At 35.3% G+C, this 20,162-nt stretch overlaps 1 protein-coding gene across 2 annotated transcripts in view; it reads left to right on the forward strand.

The window, feature by feature from the left end:
- Nucleotides 1-20,162, forward strand: part of Lrch2 (leucine rich repeats and calponin homology domain containing 2) — a 102,851-nt gene that overhangs the window by 20,172 nt on the left and 62,517 nt on the right. For both annotated transcript variants that reach the window (XM_026410986.2, XM_077793736.1), the window contains exons 2-5: nt 5,169-5,313; nt 9,017-9,143; nt 13,834-13,939; nt 14,022-14,158. In XM_026410986.2, coding sequence (XP_026266771.2) covers nt 5,169-5,313; nt 9,017-9,143; nt 13,834-13,939; nt 14,022-14,158 — 515 coding nt within the window. The remainder of the gene's footprint in view (nt 1-5,168; nt 5,314-9,016; nt 9,144-13,833; nt 13,940-14,021; nt 14,159-20,162) is intronic.

Below are 20,162 nucleotides of genomic sequence, written 5' to 3' on the forward strand. Positions count from 1 at the left end.
TATGATACAGGGTATCTCCTCATCCTGAGATTCTTAATTACATTTACAAAAATTTTACCTTATAAGGAACAGTCAAAGGTTCCAGGAAACTTTTTTTTTAAAAACTAGAACTCCATTAAAATAACAATTATGCATGTATTTCTTGAGTATATGTTTATTATTAGTCATATTCTATTGCCTGAGTATACATGGTTATTAAATAATTAGAATCTTATAAAATTTCCTTTATTAAGTATACATCAAAGATGAAAAATTTAAGTCACAGTTTAAATTTTATCCATTATGTCTACAAGAAAGTTACTCTTCACTTTTTAAAAAAATATTTATTTTTTAGTTGTAGTTGGACACAATATCTTTTATTTTATTTTTATGTGGTGCTGAGGATTGAACCCAGGGCCTCACACGTGCTAGGCTAGCGCTCTACCGCTGAGCCCCAGCCCCAGCCCAATCTTCACTTTTTTCAGGGTAAATATGAGATGTTGTTATAGCGAGATTGTTCATGAAATTAAGACACAGATTATTTTGTGTTATTTCCCATCTCTCCTTCCATGGTTGTATTTTTCTGTTGGCACTGTTATTCTGTTTACCAAATGCTTAGAAAGGATGTTTATACTGATTTAAAATCTGAAACACCCTAGAACTAGATTTCTTTAATTAGAGGCTTTATAATAGCTTGAGTTTTAATTTCAACTTTATTATGCTTTATTTGATTTAACTCCATTCAATTAGAATAATAATTCCTGTAATTTTAAGTGGTGTTTACTAAATAAATAGATGAAGTCACCCAGAAAATAGTTTATGAGTGTAAATTTAATTAAATTCCCTAAGGGAGTATGTACTATTACTCTGTAATTTAACTAAATAATCCTTTTGGGGAAGGAAAAGAACATAAAGCATCATGCAAAAATATGGAAGTTATTAAAATAATGTCTTGATATTATTTAAACTATCTCATTAAAATTATTCTTTTTTTTTTTTTTTTGGTCGTACTGGGGATTGAACCTAGGGCTTTGTACATGTTAGGCAAGCACTCTACCACTCAGCTATGTCCCCAGTCCAAAATCATTCATAATAATGACATTTAACTTTTTCTCCTGTCACGGTTGAACTTCTTTGATGTCTTTATTACATGATTACTGTATTTTCTCTTGACCATTATTTTCAGTCTTTCCTGTTTTTTTTCCCCTCTACTCAATTTCTTAGTGTTGACCTTTTTGATGTCCCACTCTTCTTCTTTTGTGTGTGTCCCTGCCCCACTTGCCAAACTCAAGTGATTTTCCTGCCTTAGCCTTTGAGTCTCTGGGACTATAGGCGTGTGCCACTGGGCTCAGCAGATGGCCTATTCTTGATCTCTCCAACTGAGTACACTGATGTTAGGGGATGGATGCTCTTCTATTTTTATGATTTTATAGTACTAACTGTATTCCCACAGCTTCTGATTTTATGTTTGTCTCAGACCTCACTTCTGAGATCCAGAATCATCTGTCTGATGTCCATGTAACAATCTCCTTTGAATCTCTTTTACATACAATTGAGCCCTTGATTGCATGTCTGTTTTAGAAAACAAAACAGAAATCCCACCAGTAACAGCAACAAAAATCTGGTTCCAACTCCATTCATTCATTGGAAAACATCATTAAGGGGCCTAGGCCAGAATCCTCATACCATCCTTGATTCTTACCTCTTATTTATCCAACATAGCCCATCTCTTGAACTTCCCACTTATATACTAATTCTAAAATACATTTCAAAATTTAGCTACTTTTTCTTTTCTCTATTCTTGCAATCTTAATCACACTACCATTATCTATCTTTGGGAACACTGCATTAATTAATAAAAATTAGTACTTAATACTATACTGATTAGTATTTAGTATTAATATTAAGTATCAAGTACTAATTTAACACTAATATTAAGTACTAATTTATTTTATTAGTATTTAATATTAGTATTTATTAGTAATTAATACTAATAATTATGTGTTTAATAGTTATTATACAGAATAACAAACTGGGCATAATTTTGTTTTTAGGATTTCAAATTAATTGTAATCAGTAATTTTCAACTCCTAGGGTTCTGAAGTTATAAGAATAAGAGGTAAAACCTCAAGCATAAAAGAAACAGAAGCATATTCTAAACTAAAAACATTGACTCATTTTCCCCCTCAATAGAACTATATGATGCTTTGAGTATCCAGAGGAGGCAAACCAGAATACTGAGAAATTTTATGTCATCTTCTAGTAATTCTATCATTTTATTTTATTTTATATTTTTTTAAAAATATTTATTTTTTAGCTTTAGGTGGACACAATATCTTTATTTCTTTTTTATGTGGTGCTGAGGATCGAACCCAGTGCCTCACGCATGCCAGGCGAGTGCGCTACTACTTGAGCCATATCCTCAGCCCCTATCATTTTTTAAAAATATATTTTACTTTAGCTTTTTTTGGTGTAGTTAGACACAATGCCTATATTTTATTTGTTTGTTTATTTATTTATTTTAAAGAGACAGAGAGAGAGTTTTTTAATATTTATTTTTTAGTTTTTGGTGCACATAACATCTTTATTTTTATGTGGTGCTGAGGATCGAACCCAGCACCCTGTGCATGCCAGGCGAGCGTACTACTGCTTGAGCCACATCCCCAGCCCCCCTATCATCTTATTAAGTTATTCAGCATCCTAAAGTGGGAGGAAGAAGAATCCAAATTAATTTGCATATTACATAATACTAGTTAATGTTTTCTTTTTCCAGTTATAAAACTTTATATTAGATGAGAATGAGAATCAATTTCTCTTTCCTTCCCCTGTCCTCTCTTCTCTCTATATCCATATATACCAGTATACATATGTTTATATACATGTATATTAGTATTCTAAATAGGGAATTTACTATATTGCTGAGTAAAGAGGTCTCATCCCTCAGAGTGAGAAAGTTGAACTTTACTGAGAGGAGTTTATTCTTTTTTAATATATTTATTTTTTAGTTTAATTGGACACAATACCTTTATATTTCTGTGGTGCTAGGGATCGAACCCAGGGCCTCACACCTGCTAGGTGAGCGCTCTACTGCTAAGCCACAACCCCAGCTCCAGGAGTTTATTCTTTTTGTGAGGACGAAGCTGATGCTATAAGAGGTACAATTGAGGCTAGGCTGAACTATAGGTGTTTCCCTGACAGAGTCCATAATATTCTTATGTTTTTAACCAAATAAGGATAATAAGTAGTATAAATAAAGCATATCTCTATGATTAGTTAACTAATTAGATAATTGTTTAGTTATTCATTCTCAACGGGTGGATGGGGATGCCCCTCAGGGGATACTTTTTGGTTTTCAGGGCTAGAGGGTTACTGCTATCCAGTGGATCTTACAGTGCTCAGGATAGCCTCCTCACCAACAGTTATCCAACCAAAAGATTTGTAGTACTGAAGTTGAAAAACTTTTTTAGAGTATTTTTTCAACCGATCACATAATGTCATTTTTTTCAAAATTTTATATAACAAATAAACCTTTAATGGAGGAATAATGGTTATAATAACTCCATGATTTTATCTTTGTAAAAACTTAAATGAATGGAAGCATATTTGTGTGTATGTGAAATAATTTAGGAGAGGAAGGAATCAAGGATGTATGCCTGGTTTCTGCCTTGGACAATTCACCAGCAGGATATTGGTGACATGTCTGAGATGAGAGAAGCAGGTGTGTAGACAAAGATCTTCAGTTCATATTTTACACTTATAAAATTTGAGGTGCCTAAAAGACATCAAGAGGAAGTCCTGAAGATTAAAACATGGGTATTTAGACATAACCTTAATTTGTAATTTGTTAGTATATATACCTATAATTTGGCCTTGGGATTGGATGAAATCACTCAGTATGATGTGTATCTTTAGAAGGAAAGAGTACCTTTTTGTAACAGTAAAAGAAATTGAAGTTAAAGTGTAAAAGACCGGGCATTGTAAAGTTTCTAAGCTGCGAGGCCTGAGTTAAAAAGTAAAGGACCAGGTATTGTTAAGTTCCTCTGCTACCCCCAAAACCTGAAATTCCTGTAGCTGTTAGGACAATACCCGAACTGCCCAGTAAATATTCCTCCTGATCCTCTGGTTGTTTAATAACCTAGGACCCTGTGTAGCCTGGCACGTAGGCATCCAGGGCCCAAAACCAATCAGTTTGAATGTGTACCCCGCTTAGGAGTGACCAATCACCCCCGCCCAACCTGTTCCTGCCAATGAATGTACTAATCATGTCTAAGAGTTGCTGTTCAATTTTCCCGTGCCTCATGCTGATTTGTTCTGATGTATGCAAAGCCCCCGCCCTCCCCCAAAAGTGTACTTAAGCACTGCTCAACCCCTGCCCGGGGCTCTGGGCTGCTCTCTCGAGTGGGCACGGAGCCCCAGCATGCTGGATCAATAAATCCCCTTCTGCCAATTGCATGAGTGGTCTCTTGGTGGTCTCTTCCTCCGACGCTTCGCGGGTCCCTTACATTTTGTCACCAACATTTATAATATGGGTAGAAAAAAAATCTAACCGAAGAAGTAGCCAGAGAGATAACAGAAAAGGTCTGGAAGAGTAGTCTTCCAAGCCAAGGGAAGAGAATGTTTACACATGAATGGAGTGGTTATTGATATGGAGGCTCTTTGTAAATTTAGTGAATGTGAGAGTGAATAGAAACCAAATTACACTGGGTCAAGAAGTCCATGGTAAGTACAAAATTTAGTTGGGTTGTGGAATTGTGTAAATTTTGTTGTGAAGAATAAAGACAGAAATGGAGGGGAATGTGGGATCATGGGAGGTTTTATTGTATTTTTTAAAGATCAGAGAGAATTCCTCATTGATATTTTGGGAGGGGTTTACCAGGGATTGAATTTAGGGGTACTCAGCCACTGAGCCACATCCCCAGCCCTATTTTGTATTTTATTTAGAGACAGGGGCTCACTGAATTGCTTAGCACGACTCTTTTGCTAAGGCTGGCTTTGAACTCTATCCCCCTGCCTCAGCCTCCTGAGCCACAGGGATTACAGGTGTGCACCACCATGACCCAGTAATATTTGTATTTTAAGTAGTTGCTTAGGTTCTGAATGGTTGAACAAATATTGAAATAGTTCTGTTTATTATTATAGATATTGGTGTATTTATAACACTAAATCACTGTTGTTGTTTTTTTTTTCAGATCTTTCCAGAAATCGTTTTACAGAAATTCCTTCTGATGTGTGGTTGTTTGCACCTCTTGAAACATTAAATTTGTATCATAATTGCATCAAAACCATTCCTGAAGCCATTAAAAATCTGCAGATGTTAACATACCTTAACATTAGGTAATGAATTTATTCTTTAAAATAAATTTTGGGTTTTATTATGGTTTTAATTCTTTATAATAAGCAAAGGGATGTGTTTGGTTTGAATGTGTAGCCTATATTTATCTCAACAATATCTTATTTGAATTTTTTAAAATTATTTTTATTTGCTTATATGTGGTGCTGAGAATTGAACCCAGTGCCTCACACATGCTAGGCAAGTACTCTACCACTGAGCCACAACCCCAGCCCTCTTATTGTATTTTTAAAAAAATTTTTATTTATTTATTTATTTTTTAAAGAGAGAGTGAGAGAGGGGAGAGAGAGAGAGAGAGAGAGAGAGAGAGAGAGAGAGAGAGAGAGAGAGAATTTTTAATATTTAGTTTTTAGTTCTCGGCGGACACAACATCTTTGTTGGTATGTGGTGCTGAGGATCGAACCCGGGCCACACGCATGCCAGGCGAGCGTGCTACCGCTTGAGCCACATCCCCAGCCCTTATTTTTAAATTTTAGTTGTAGATGGACCTTTATTTTTTATTTATATGTGGTGCTGAGAATCAAACCCAGTACCTCACATATGCTAGGCAAGCACTCTACCATTGAGCCACAACCCCAGCCCTCTTGTTTGTATTTTTTAAAAAATTTTTATTTATTTTTAAATTTTAGTTGTTGATGGACCTTTATTTTTTATTTATATGTGGTGCTGAGAATCAAACCCAGGGCCTCACACATTCAAGGCAAGAGCTCTACCACTGAGCCACAAACCCAGCCCCATTATTTGTATTGTTTATATGTTCACCTTATTTTGTAGACTTTTGGCCTTGTTCTTTTAGAGCAGTGCTTCTCAAACTTAAATACACAGGAATCATCTGGGGATCTTATTAAAAGCAGATTCTAATTCCTTAGATTTGCTGTGGGGCCTGCATTTTTAAAAGGTTTCTTGGTAATGCCCATGTCTGCCTGCTAGTTTTTAGACCTCACGAGTAGCAAGGCTTTAAACCATAAATATTTTCTCAAATCATAGCAGCATGATACACATTTGCTTATATGAATCCATAGTTACAGTGAAACATTATAAAGAATCAGTTCTTCAGTTATTTTTATTACTTTTGTGATTTGTTGCTTCTTCAAGGGTGGATGGATTGGGATGGGAGTATTGGAAAGTTTGGAAGTGGATGATAATTTTTATCCTTAATAAGTGCTTACCATGTGCCAGGCAGTATTCCAAACACTTTACCCATATCATCTCATCTAATGTTCTAACACTGTTTTGAGGTAGGTAATAGTATTATCCCTGCACTACAGAGGAGCAAATTGGGTTAAGCTACTTGCCAGAAGTCTCATGTATGATCATTCCCTCAGTATCTCTGAGGGATTGGTTCCAGAACCTCCCACGCTCTAACACTGAGGTACAACCCAGATCTTTTTATTTCTTATTTTGAGACAGGGTCCTATTAAGTTGCCCAGGCTGGCCTTGAACCTGTAATTCTGTTTGTGTCAGCCTTCAGTGGACCACCATGCCCATTGCTTAAAGTGATTCTTTTATATGGTTCCCGCTGGTGTTCCTGACAGTACACACTATTTTAACTGAAACCACTTTATACTTAAAATGTGAGAGAATAGAACAAATAAAAAAAAAGGAAAAAAAAGGTGTGAGAGAAGTTTACTTCTGTAGGCATCAGTCATTTGAGTTTCTTCTTTGCATAAGCAGATACTCTTTGGCCTGGCTTAGGATAGATTTCAGGAAAGTGAGATATTTTTATATTTTGTCTTTGTTTTTGTTTCAATTTTTTTTCTTTTATGAAAAAAAGCGATTTGCCAAAAAACTGAATTAAATTTCTATTTCTTAGAATATCGTTACTGAAAGTTGCTCCAGTTCTATCCTATTTGGACCTCTAAAAGTTGACTTCTAATTTTTGTTTATAGTCACATTCTTTTTAAAATTTTTTTTTTTAGTTGTAGTTGGACACAATACCTTTATTTATTTATTGTTATGTGATGCTGAGGATTGAACCCAAGGCCTCACATGTGTGAGGCGAGCGCTCTACCACTGAGCCACAACCCTAGCCCCTATAGTCACAAACATTCTTGACAAACTATATTGAAATAAAACTTGTTTCCTTTGGTTCTCTCTAAAACATGTAGTATAGAAGTGATGATTAGGGACTTATTTGCTATGAAGGAAGTAACCAGATTCTGGAGAAATTTCAATTAACATGCTTCTTAAGGGAAGAAGATAAACTGATTTAAAAAAAAATTTTTTTTTGTTTGTTTATTTTGTTTTGTTTCATTGGCCTGAGAGAGAATTAGAATGAGTTTGCTCTTATTTTCCCATTTATTATTCTATTTTGGTGAAAATGTCTTGATATACCTCTGAGGTGATTTTCTTGCAGTAATATCCTTGTGTGCTCCAGGGTGAAAGGTCCCAGACAGACCATTTCGCCAAGGAGCCTGCTTGACCCTGATGGTATGAAGGATTGTGACAGGCCCCTAGCGTATTTGACATTCCAGCAGCCCCGCCAGGATTACTAGTTGAGGGGCATTGTCTTTTTTTTTTTTTAATTTAAAGTCTGCGATGTTTGATTAAAGCCAGTCTAGTGTTTCTGGATGCCCTTTGCAGGGATAAGATGGGGTGAAGGGTCCTTAAAACGCCTTGAAACACTGGGCTTTTGTTGCAGTGTATATTGCACAAGATACTAGGTGTAGGTCTATAAGTGTTACTTGGAAAAAGAGGAAAAATAATAGCTTATTGCTTGTCAGTGCTTCTTAGTATGTAAATAGAATGGAATCCTCTCTATATATTTTGGTAATGGGATCATTTGGGTCAGTCTGCATCAGCATTTAAGTTTGATCCTAGTAGTTGAAGAGCAAGGATCCTAGAGCCAGATTGCCTGGGACTGAATTCTGACTCTCCCCATTACCAGTTGTGTGACTTTTAGCAGTTTACTTAAGCTCTTTGTGACTTTTTTTTTTTGTCGTCTATAAAATGGGGATCATAATAGTATCTACCTTCCTAAATTAGGTGATTGTGTTAGTTGAATTAATTCATGTGAGGTTATCTGAACATTGTAAGTACTCAATAAATGTTAGTTGTTACATTATAAATGGATCCCAGAAATAGAAATGTATCAACTTTGAGCAGAGGTAAAGGTGCTAGTAGCCTGTTCTATTGTAAACTGTAACAAAGGGAGTAAGTTAGAATTGCAGCATGTTTTAAAGATACAGTCTTATTCATTCTTTCATAATTTGAACATAGTACATGCAAATTTATCCTTGGAGCCTTTCCACAGTTAAAGGCATGGAAGTACTACTGAATATACTGAAATGATGAGCAAGGTTCTGGCATTCTCTAGCTCAGAAGAATCATTCTGAGTTTTTGAGCACTGATGATATAATAAGGCATTGTCATAGATAGCTACACAAACTTTGCAGTAGGACTTACATTTGAGTCTTTGTTACATCTGGGCAAGTCACTTAACCAGTTTTAACCTTCATTTTCTTATTTGTATAATAGAGATAATGCTACTTATTTTGTAGGGTTAATGTGGGGATTAAATAAGACAATGTATATAAGGAATTTACATATGTCTGATACAAAGTAAGCACTCATTAAATGGTAGTTGTTACTTAGTGAAATTTACTTTCCAGGAAGTTTATTGTTTTTCAACATAACAGTCAAGTTTCAGACATATTTTCTCATAATGAGACTTCCTTTTCTTTTCAGTCGAAATCTTTTATCAACATTGCCAAAATACTTATTTGATCTTCCCCTTAAAGTTTTGGTCGTCAGTAATAATAAACTGGTATCCATTCCAGAAGAAATTGGAAAGTTAAAAGATTTAATGGAATTGGTGAGTAAAATAGTTAAAAAATTGTATGTAATATGCATAATAAATACTGTTACATTTTAGAAGATAAGTTATTTATGTGTGGAATTTCACTGTAATTTTTTAAATGAATAAATTGGTATATGTTTAAATTTACTTTTGTCAAATTATGAGATACTGTGTTGTGTCTGATTTTAGTGCCTAGCCACAAAAAAAAAAAAAAAAAAAAAAAAAAAAGCCTAGTTGTTCCTAGCCCTAGTGGGATTAGAAGGCTTCTGAGCTTTAAAAAAATAGCTTTTAAATGAATAAGTATTTGTTTTTTCATTTTGTGGACAGTAAAAGTCTTGGGGAAAAGATAAGGTATTTTGTTGTTGCTGTTTTTAAGTTTTTACAGGGTTATTGTAGAGCCATAGAGAATGGTGATTAAAGAAGAGAGTACAATGTCTGTAAATTTAATTCTGTAAACAGAATTAACAAAATAACTTTTCCTTTACTTTATGCTCATGTGATTTTATAACTCCTTGGGGACCAAGATAAATGAAAAGAAGCCATTATATTCTGTTGTTTATAGAAATATAGAATAATTTAAAATAATTACCTTGGATAAAATATTTTAGTTCTTAAAGAGCATTGAACTCAGAGAGAAACATAATTGGATTCTCAAAACATTGCTCTATTATCTTACTATCTTTTGGTTCCCCCCATTTCACACAGTTTACCATGCTGATTATTTTTGTTTTATCTTGAATAACACTTTTCCAATAAACAGGTATTTTAATGTGTTCTTAAGCATACTTTATTATGTCTAGTGAACCAAAAGTTTTCTTGAGGAACTTATCTACAACTTTATAACGGGAATTTATTGTTAGACTGCGATGAACTGAAGTGCTGGGAATTCCTTTTATTTATTCAGAAATACCTGCATGTCCAATTACAACATAAGGGAACTTCCTTGAATTTCACCTTTGTGTTTTAGAACCATAGAATTGTAAGCTTATTAGAGATCTTAAAAGTGAGCAGATGTAATCACTCCCTAATGCAGGAATCTCTGATCTATTTAACACATTTTTGGTGGTGAACAGCTCTGTTTGTGTGTGTCCGAACCACCCCTGTTTTCTTTTGCAAAACTGTTTGTTAGTAATCTTATTTTGAACCAAACTGCATTTCCTCATCACTTTTTTCCCATTGGTCCTGGGGTGAGATATAGATACTGACAACTTGTCTTCCCTCAGGTACTTATAACCTGTGTGTGCCTACCTTCTATTTTTCTAAATTATAAGACCTGTTTTTCTCTATTATAAACATCCTTATTACTTTTAATCTTTTGTATGACTTTATTTTTAGCAGTTTCTACCCTGAAAATACTCCCTTTTGTTAATGGACTCTTAATCTTATATTTTAAAAAAATGAATGGAGATCTAACAAATTCATATTTTTTTTAAAGAGAGAGTGAGAGAGAGAGAGAGGGACAGAGAGAGAGAGAATTTTAACATTTATTTATTTTTCTTAGTTCTCGGCGGATACAACATCTTCGTTTTTTGTATGTGGTGCTGAGGATCGAACCCGGGCCGCACGCACGCTAGGCGAGCCCGCTACCGCTTGAGCCACATCCCCAGCCCACAAATTCATATTAAAAGAGATGATTACTTTCTTTGACCTGTACACTGTCAGTGTCTTGTAAAGATTATATAAATAATTTAAGATTTTAGAGCTCTGTAATTTATTTTTCTTCTTTTTTTCTTAATTTGGTTTCTGGCCTTATGTTTTAAATTATATTACATGAGATAATTTTCAGATAAATGAAACATGAAAAATATTTAAGATGTTTAGATTTATTCAAGTATTTTAAGGAGAGTATTTAAAATATTCAATACTATTACTTCAGTATAAAATTACTCTTTTTGTGTGTGTGTGTGGTTCTGGGGATGAACCCAGGGCCATGTGCATATGAAGCAAACACTCTACCAACTGAGCTGCATCCCCAGCCCCTAACATAAAATTACTATAAATTATTATGCTTTAAACTCTCAGAATCAGTAATAACAGATGGGTAGATGGCATTAGGATGAATGGCAGACAATTGTAAATCATATAATGAATTTGTGGGTATTCCCATGGTACTTAGCCACAGGAATGTGGTTATATTCTGTCATTAAAAATCTAGGAAATATTCTCTCCAATCCCCCAGCAGAGTATTTTGTGCATTATTCTTTGGAGTAGGTTAATTTCCTATGCTAGGGATTATTTCTTCTAGGAAATGGCAGCTATGTGTCAGATTTCTATATTGAAATCTTTAGTATCAGACACCTTTGGAAAGAAGCATTAGTATTTATTTTAAAGGGTGTTTTCCTAACCCTTTATTGTCCATCATTTGAATAATAGTCTATTCTGAATATAGCAGCCAAGGCCATCCTATGGAAACATGTCAGATCATGTCATTCCACTGCTCAAAAGTTTCTGGTTTCTGCCATCTCAGAGTAAAAGTCAAAAGTATATCCCCTACCCACACCCTACTCTCTCCCTTACCCACTTCTCCCAAGTTACCCCAGAATTCTAGCTGTTACTTGTACATGTCAGATGTGTTCTTCCTAAGGACCTTTACATTTATCATTTTGCCTGGAATTTTCCTTTTTCATATATTAATACTCCTCAAATATCACCTTCTCCGTGAGATGATCTTAAATGTTAATGTCCCTTCCCATTATTAGTAGCACTGCCATTTTCCTTTCCCTGCTTTAAAAAATTTTTAATAGCACTTTTTGTCTTCTAGCATATGAAATAATCTACTTCCCTTGCTAGAAAGGAAACTCCATAAGGAACTGTGAGGGCTGAATTTGTTCTTTTTCTTCTGTGTTCCCAGCTCTAGAATAGTGCCTAACAAATAATATTTGATTAAGACTTGTTGAATGAAGATGCCTTAGATATCTTTTGAAAAATGTATGTAGGATATGTTTTCCTAATTATCAGGAGCTTTATTGGATTCTTCCTTATGTGGCTTTAATATTCTTTGGAATTGACATTCCTGAACTTTTTAAATTTGATAAAACTTGAGTGTATATGCCACCCATCTCCTGCCAAGCTAAAATAATTTTCAGTGAAAGCTGGGAATTGGGAGTAATTGTAGTAGAACTTGAATTTCATCTGCAGTATGTCAGGAATGGCTTCTGTCTAAGATCATGTTGCACATTTCCCTTTTTGTTTATGTTGTTGCTGGGACAAGGGTCCTAAGGAGGTTTCTGAAAAGAGAGACAGACCTTAACTCAGGCCCTGAGGGTCCTTGACATCATTGCAGAAAGGAATTTAAGGATCAAAGTGAGGCACAGATTGAATTTATTGGAAGAAAGCAGTAGACCCCCTGAGAGACATGGTGGAACGTGGGCATGAGAGAGAAACATGCTAGCTCTGTCTTAGCTAGGTATATTTACACACATAAGGTCAATAGAACAGGGACATCATTTAAGAGAGTATTTTTAGTTTTCTTTTGTGTTGGTGACTCGACATGTTAACCATTACTGGGATGGTGGTCATTTATTGACATGTTGACCATTAATGAAACAGGCTTTTCCTTCCTTTGTTTTTTGATGTGTTTTACTTTGTGAATTTAAACAGTACTATGCTGGTGTACCTGTAGACAAGGCCTAATAATTGATTTATTAGTGCTGTTTTTGATCAAGGTATATGAAAGGCACCTTCAAATCTGGTCTTTTAATCTGTGTGAAAGTGAACTTTAAATCTGGACTTTAAATCACGGGCACTCTTTTTTGTCCTGCATGCCTTCTTTCTCCCTATTCTTATGTCTTCTATCCTACCTCAATATGATTATAAGAAAGAGGCAGGAGAGGAGAGCACAGTTAAACTGTTCCTTATTCTCTTATTATGTAAACTTGGTATGTTTTTCTTTAAATCAGGGCTTACATTTTTATTTAACACTGATTTAAATTTCAAGTTTTCTGATCTCCTAGAGTATCTTTGAGTTGCATTGTGAACCATTTGAGCTTGTAACCCCTCATATTTCATATTCCTTTGAAAAAACCAAATTTAGCTAAATTGATCCTGACCATAATCTTGGGTTCTCCAACTTGGATCGTTAACTTTCTTAGCTTTACTTATATGACTATCTCAAATCAACTATAATAATTGACAGACTGAGGCAATGAGAGATAGTTATTAGTATTTTATATTACCTCTATGACTGAAGAACACCTGGATCATCCTTACTTCTGGTTTTAGTGGGCAAAGGTTGGTCTTCAGCTGAGATTTTTTGAGAGGTCTACTTAATGTAGTTAATAAGATTTGTTGTTGTTGTTTATGGTACCAAGGATTGAACTCAGGGGCACTTACCACTGAGCCACATCCCAGCCTTTTTTTTTTTTTTTTGGTATTTTATTTAGTATAGATAGGGTCTCACTAAATTGCTTTGGCCCTCACCAAGTTTCTGAGGCTGGCTTTGAACTTGCGATCCTCCTGCCTCAGCCTCTGGAGCTGCTGGGATTACAGGTGTGCACCAGATTTTTTTACACAGAAAAATTTTTGTTGACTATGCTAGGTTGACTTCATGGTGTAATATAAATAGAAATCTCCCAGATAAATTAATTTTTAGAGAAATGACATTGGAAGTAACTTCTCCTAGCTATTAATCATATGCTTTAATTTAAAATTGGAATTTATCTGTATTTATTAGTTTATTATGATTTTTTCTTCTTGTTTTCCTTAGGATATTAGCTGCAATGAGATTCAGGTCCTTCCCCAACAAATGGGAAAATTACATTCCCTTAGAGAGCTAAATATAAGAAGAAATAATCTTCACGTATTGCCAGATGGTAAGATGTTCACTATTTTTACTCACATGAATTAGAGAATAACTGTGTAGAATTTAACTTAATTATTTTCATTTCTGAACAGAATTAGGAGATCTTCCCTTAGTCAAGCTGGATTTCTCTTGTAATAAAGTGACCGAAATTCCAGTTTGTTACAGGAAGCTGCATCATTTACAAGTAATAATTTTGGATAACAATCCATTGCAAGTACCACCAGCACAGGTCTGTAATAAAAATATGATACTTGTTTCTTCTCATTTTTGTTTTCTTCTCATTTTGTTCATAATTTTTATTTGCTTATTAAGTTTAAAAAACACCAAAATGAGCCAATTTTGTTGTTTAGATACTATTATCTAAAGGAGATTTTCTGAGATGATATTTTTTTCTACTTTGGTAGAAGTTTTAGTGTAGGCTGTAGAATAGCATTTGGAAAACTCAGACATCAGCTTTCTGCTTATAAACTGTTAATTCTGTTTGTTAATGTTGTTTTGCAAAATAGACCTCGAAATCTCTCTTCCTATTTCATACTCAGGTATGTATCTACTTGGGATTTATTGTGGGATGAATTGTAGCACATTCTTGGCACCGAGAGATGAAATCGTAACAGAAAGAACAAGATACAAGTGAAAAAATTAATTCTGGCCTTTAGTTTAATGAAGATTAAGTCCATGTAGAGTCCACTAAAATGATAAAGAAAAAGCTAAGTCATAAATCCAGAAGGATGAAGAGTGTGAAAGGGAACAGTGGAGAAGAGATGTCAACAGAGTTTTGGAAAATGAAAAATAGATGGAACAGTGGTGCCTAGCGCCTCTTATGCTGCATGAGTATCTGTCTGCAGAGCAGATAGCAGTGAAAGAACAGCCCACACTATCTTCAAGCTATGTGCCCTGGCTCAGGGTTTGCAATTTTCTTCTTACAGAGGTATATTCCATTTATTCCAAAGGGCGTATGTTTTCTAATTCAAATAGCTGGGGTCCTGGTAGTAGCTGTCTTAGCAAGTGGGGGAAAACTGTGACTTGTGTCAGCTGTCGGGGAAATCAGCAAGAAGCAGGTTGATTTACGGGGCAAACCTGGAAGTGGCACAAGTATTGATCATAACATGTAACTCTGAATATAGGATGAGGGACTGAATGTCTAAGGCAGTGATCTCCAGTAGAACTTTCTGAATGATGGAAATGTTCTGTAATCTGTGCTATACAGTACTGTAACCAATTGCTATAAGTGGATTTTTAAAAAATATTTTGTTTTGTTTTTGGTGCTGGTATTAGATTTAGGCCCTTGCACGTGCTAAGCATGTACTCTGACACTGAATGATTGGAATATGACTAATGTCACTAAGGAACCAAATTTGTACTTATTTCATTTTGATTTATTTAGTTGAAATTTCATTAGCTACATGTGGCTAGTGGCTACTATATTGTACACCACAGGTCTAAAATTTACACCCTCAGATTCTTGCCCTTAGTCCCATAACTACATGACTACCTCTTACTTGTCGCAGCAGAAGTCTAGAATTTACCTTGAGCAGGTAGATCCTTAGATATTTTTCCTTAGTGCAGAGGCCAAATGATTCACTCCTTCCCTCAGCAAAAGCCTGAAATTTATATAATATTTAGAAAAATGCTGCCCATTATTGCTTTTCATGGTGATTTAAATGTTCTGTATTTGTACTGTCCAATATGGTAGCCACCATGACAATTGAGTACTTGCAAGTATATAGAGTGACAGAAAACTGAATTTTTAGTTTTATTTCAATTTTATTTAAATTTGAATAGCCACATGTGGCTAGCAACTACCATATTGGATAGCACAACTATTAAGAAAACCAGAGTCAGTGGCACCAAGTGTTACCAACCCCGAAAATCATATTTACGTGCCTGATATGCAGCAAATATTGAATTCTAGTGCTTGGAATAGAGAAAGTTTAATCAAGAAGGTACAAACCCAAAGGTTGGTGAACAGGACCTCAAATTCTTCTTTTCCCTAGCAAGCGTGATTATGGGATATTTAAGGGAGAAGGACACAGAAGGTGGAGCCCAGGGAAGAAGTTGATAGTTCTAGAAGTTTTTAATAAAATCAAGAATTTTAGACTTCTTTTAAAAATATTTTTATTAGTTATTGATGGATCTTTATTTATTTATATGTGGTGCTGAGACTCAAACCCAGTGCATGCTAGGCAAGCACTCTACCACTGAGCCACAATCACAGCCCAAAATTTTTAGACTTCTTGGTGGATCATCTGGTGGACATCTGGCGGATCATTAAGCAACCTATGTTTCTGCAAATCAAGTTTGTAAATCAGACTATGACGTCCTTCCTTCATTCTCTGTAGCAAAGATAACAAAGTTAGCAATTGATAGTTATAGGAATGGGAATAGGGGGTCTGGTCAGATTGACCAGAGGAAAGAAAGTGTGTGCTCCACTTGGCTTTTTAAAATTTGATCCAAGGAGGGTAGAATCCTATAAGTGAAAAAAAAAGTTACTAATTTTTTTATGGGGACTCAGTCATACAGGTACAGCTATAGGCAGAAGTGAGACCCTATGCTGAAAACAGTGAATGCTTGCATGCTAAATGTCAGGACCCTACAGTAGACTTCAACTACTTGGATCCTGGAATGCCCAGAGCCTGTCTTGTATATTTCAGCCAGGACTGAAACATTTCTTCTGTAATAAACTGATTAAACCAGGAGAAAAGACTTATCTGTACACTGATCTTTTAGTGTTACCTGATGAAATGACCAGTCCCTGTTTGATTACTAGATAGATGGAAGCTTACAAGTAAATTTCCCCCATGTACCTGGAGCTTCCAGTTGGCTTTTTAATGCTTTGCTCTTGAAAATGAACAGATAGCCAAAGATCACCAAACGTTTCAGGAATAATTTCAAAGATGAAAGATAGACCAAAACACTATTTGCTTCCACTGAAGCAAATGAGGACTTATTAAATTTTTTTGCATTGTAGATATCCAGAAATATTTGTTAACCATATATCCTGTGAGGGGTTAATATCTAAATTATATAAGGAATTTAAGTAACAGTAGGAGGAAAAAAAAAACAATTTAAAAATGGGCAAAGGACGTGAATAGATTTTTTTTCTAAAGGAGACATGCAAATGGACAAGAACTATATGAAAAGATTCTCAATATCATTAATCATCAAGGAAATGCCACCACAATGAGATATTGCCTTACACCTGTTAGGATGGCTTTTACTGAAAGTCCAAAGATAGCAAATGTTGGTGAGGATATAATGAAAAGGGCATCCTTGTACAGTATTGTAGGATTATAAAATGATACAGCTATTATTGAAAATAGTATGGAGCTTCCTCAAAAAGTTAAAAATAGAACTACCATGTGATTTTGCAACCCCATTTCTAGGTATATAATTTCAAGTGATAGAAAAAAAGTATTTTTCTTATTCAAATTACCAATGCAGAGTATTTAACTTCTGCTTACCAAAATTTCGGGGGGGGGGGTTTCTTACCACAGACACTGACTGGATGTCCTATAATTCAATTCAATTCAATTCTGATACTATCTATCTGGAGATAGCTTTAGATCCCATTGGTCTCAATCCCACTCGACTGTGCACCTATACTTCTGACCCACTTGTTATAAGTCCATTTTCCATGACCCCCTTCTCAGATTTGATTGATTTTTTAAAGTGGTTCATAGAACTCAGGGAAAGACTTTACTTATTATTGCTGGTTTATTATAAAAAAAATTTCAAAGGATACAAATGAACAGTGAGAGAGAAGAAGTGCATAGGGCAAGGTATATGTGAAGCTTCCATGTTCTCTCCAAATGGATGACCCTCCAGATATCTCCACATATTCAACATTCTGGAAGCTTTCTGAACCCTGTATTTGTTATGGAAGCTTAAATGTGTAGTCATGATTGGTTAAGTCATTGGCCGTTGGTGATCAACTCATCTTTAATTCCCTCTCTTTTCTCCCTCTCCCCTTGCTGGTGATGGGTGGTGATGGGATGGGGCTGGAAATTCCAACTCTCTAATCACATGGTTGTTTCCCCTGGCTACCAACCCCTTATTCTATGATTCTCTCCAAGGTTCTCTCATGCCATAGGACAGGACACTTAAGAAATTCTGTAAAGGTTTTAGGAACTGTGTGCCAGAAAATAGGAATAAGGCCAGGCATTGTGGTCCACACCTATAATCCCAGAGACTTGGGAGGCTGAGGCAGGAGGGTCACGAGTTCAAAGCTAGCCTCAGCAATTTAGTGAGGCTCTAATCAACTCAGAGACCCTGTCTCAAAATAAAATATAAAAAATGGCTGGGGATGTGGCTCAGTGTTCGAGTGCCCCTGAGTTCAATCCCTGGTACCCCCACCTCAAAAAAAGAAAATAAAATAGGAATAAGGCTAACTATTTCTCATAAATCACAATATTCAAAAGAAATAGTTATTTATATCCCCATATTCATTGAAGCATTATTCACAATAGTAAAGATATGGATATGATAGGGATATGATTCTGCCTTCAAAAAGAAGGAAATCCTGCCATTTGCAACCACATGGATGAATTTTGAGGACATTATGCTAAATGAAATAAGCCAAACATTGACAAATACTGGATACCCTCCTTATATAAGGAATCATCAAAAAGCAAAGTTGAACTCAAAGTGGCAGAGAGTAAAATGGTTACAAAGGGCTGGGAGATGGAGAAAAGGGGAGATAAGAATCAAGTGATACTATTCTTCAGTAATTAAAAATGAATAAGTACTATAGGCCTAATGTATAATCTGATGATTAATGCTGTATTATAAACTTTTAATTTGCTGAGAGAGTAGCCCTCAAGTTTCTCACAATATATACAAAAAAATAATTATGTGTGGTGTTGGGTATGTTAGTTTTGTTGCAGTAAATTCACAATGTTTACATAAATCAAAACATCACATTATGCACTAAGATATATTAAGTTTTTATTTGTCATTCATACTTCAGTAAAACCAGGGTGGGGGCAATAAAGAAGGGAAATTTGGAACACATTCATGTGCCGCAGTCTGTATCTCCCCATAATACTCCCATTTTTGTCATCAAAAAGAAATCTGGTAAATGGAGATTATTGCAAGATTTAAGAGCCATTAATAATGAGATGGTTATTATGGGACCTGCTCAATTGGGGATTCCCCAATTGTCTGCTTTGCCAAAAACCTGGTATGTTTTAGTTATAGATATTAAAGTTTTTTTTTTTTTCAATTCCAATTCATCCTGAGGATAGTCCAGGTTTTGCATTTACTATCCCTGCACTGAATCATGAAGGTCCTGATCAGAGATATGAATGGAAAGTACTCCGTCAAGGGATGGCTAACAGCCCAACTATGTGTCAAATTTATGTTAACAAAGTAATCCAGCCACTTAGAAATCAAAATCCTGAACTACAAATATTTCACTATATGGATGATGTATTATTAGCACACAAAGATAAAAACACATTGCTAGAATGTTATGCCACACTTTCAAACTTATTAAAAAATTATAATCTAGACATAGCAATAGATAAAGTACAATTAAATTTTCCAATTAATTATTTAGGAGTTCTATTATCTTCAACCATGGTCCATCCACCAAAAATTCAAATACGAGTAGATCAACTCAAATCACTTAATGACTTTCAAAAGTTATTAGGAGACATAAATTGTATAAGGCCGATTGGCTGAGTTGCATGGGCAGAGCCAAAAGAGTCCCCCAAGGAGCAGCTCTGTGGTCTGAAAGGGCGGGGAAACAGCCCAATGAGCATTACCGCAGAGGAGCCAATCAGCTGGCAGCTAGAAGTTTGCTGGGGCTGCTGTGAGCCAATCATCAGCTGGCAGCTGGAAGTTTGCTGGGGCCCCTTCGGCTGTGGCTCTCAACATTTATGGGTGTGGTGATCAGAATAATTTCTTAGCAGCTGCTCAGAAAACTAGGAGATATTAAAATTATGTTTTCAAAGACTGAGAGAATAACTCCAACTTTCTACATACAAACTGTCAATCAGATGTTAGGTAGAAAAATATTTCAAACATGCAAAGTCTCAGAAATTTTAATTCCCATGCAACCATTCTTAGGAAGTAGCAGGATGTGCTATGCCAAAATGAGGGAGTAACCTAAAACAGAAATTTCTCACATCTAAGATTGACAGGTATCAGTCTTAGACCTAGAGAGCAGCCAGTCAGTTTGAAGAAGGGGAATTGACCACCACAAAAATGGGAAGAAAGGCTGGGCACATGCC

This window comes from Urocitellus parryii, chromosome X (assembly GCF_045843805.1).
Source record: "Urocitellus parryii isolate mUroPar1 chromosome X, mUroPar1.hap1, whole genome shotgun sequence".
Taxonomy (NCBI): domain Eukaryota; kingdom Metazoa; phylum Chordata; class Mammalia; order Rodentia; family Sciuridae; genus Urocitellus; species Urocitellus parryii.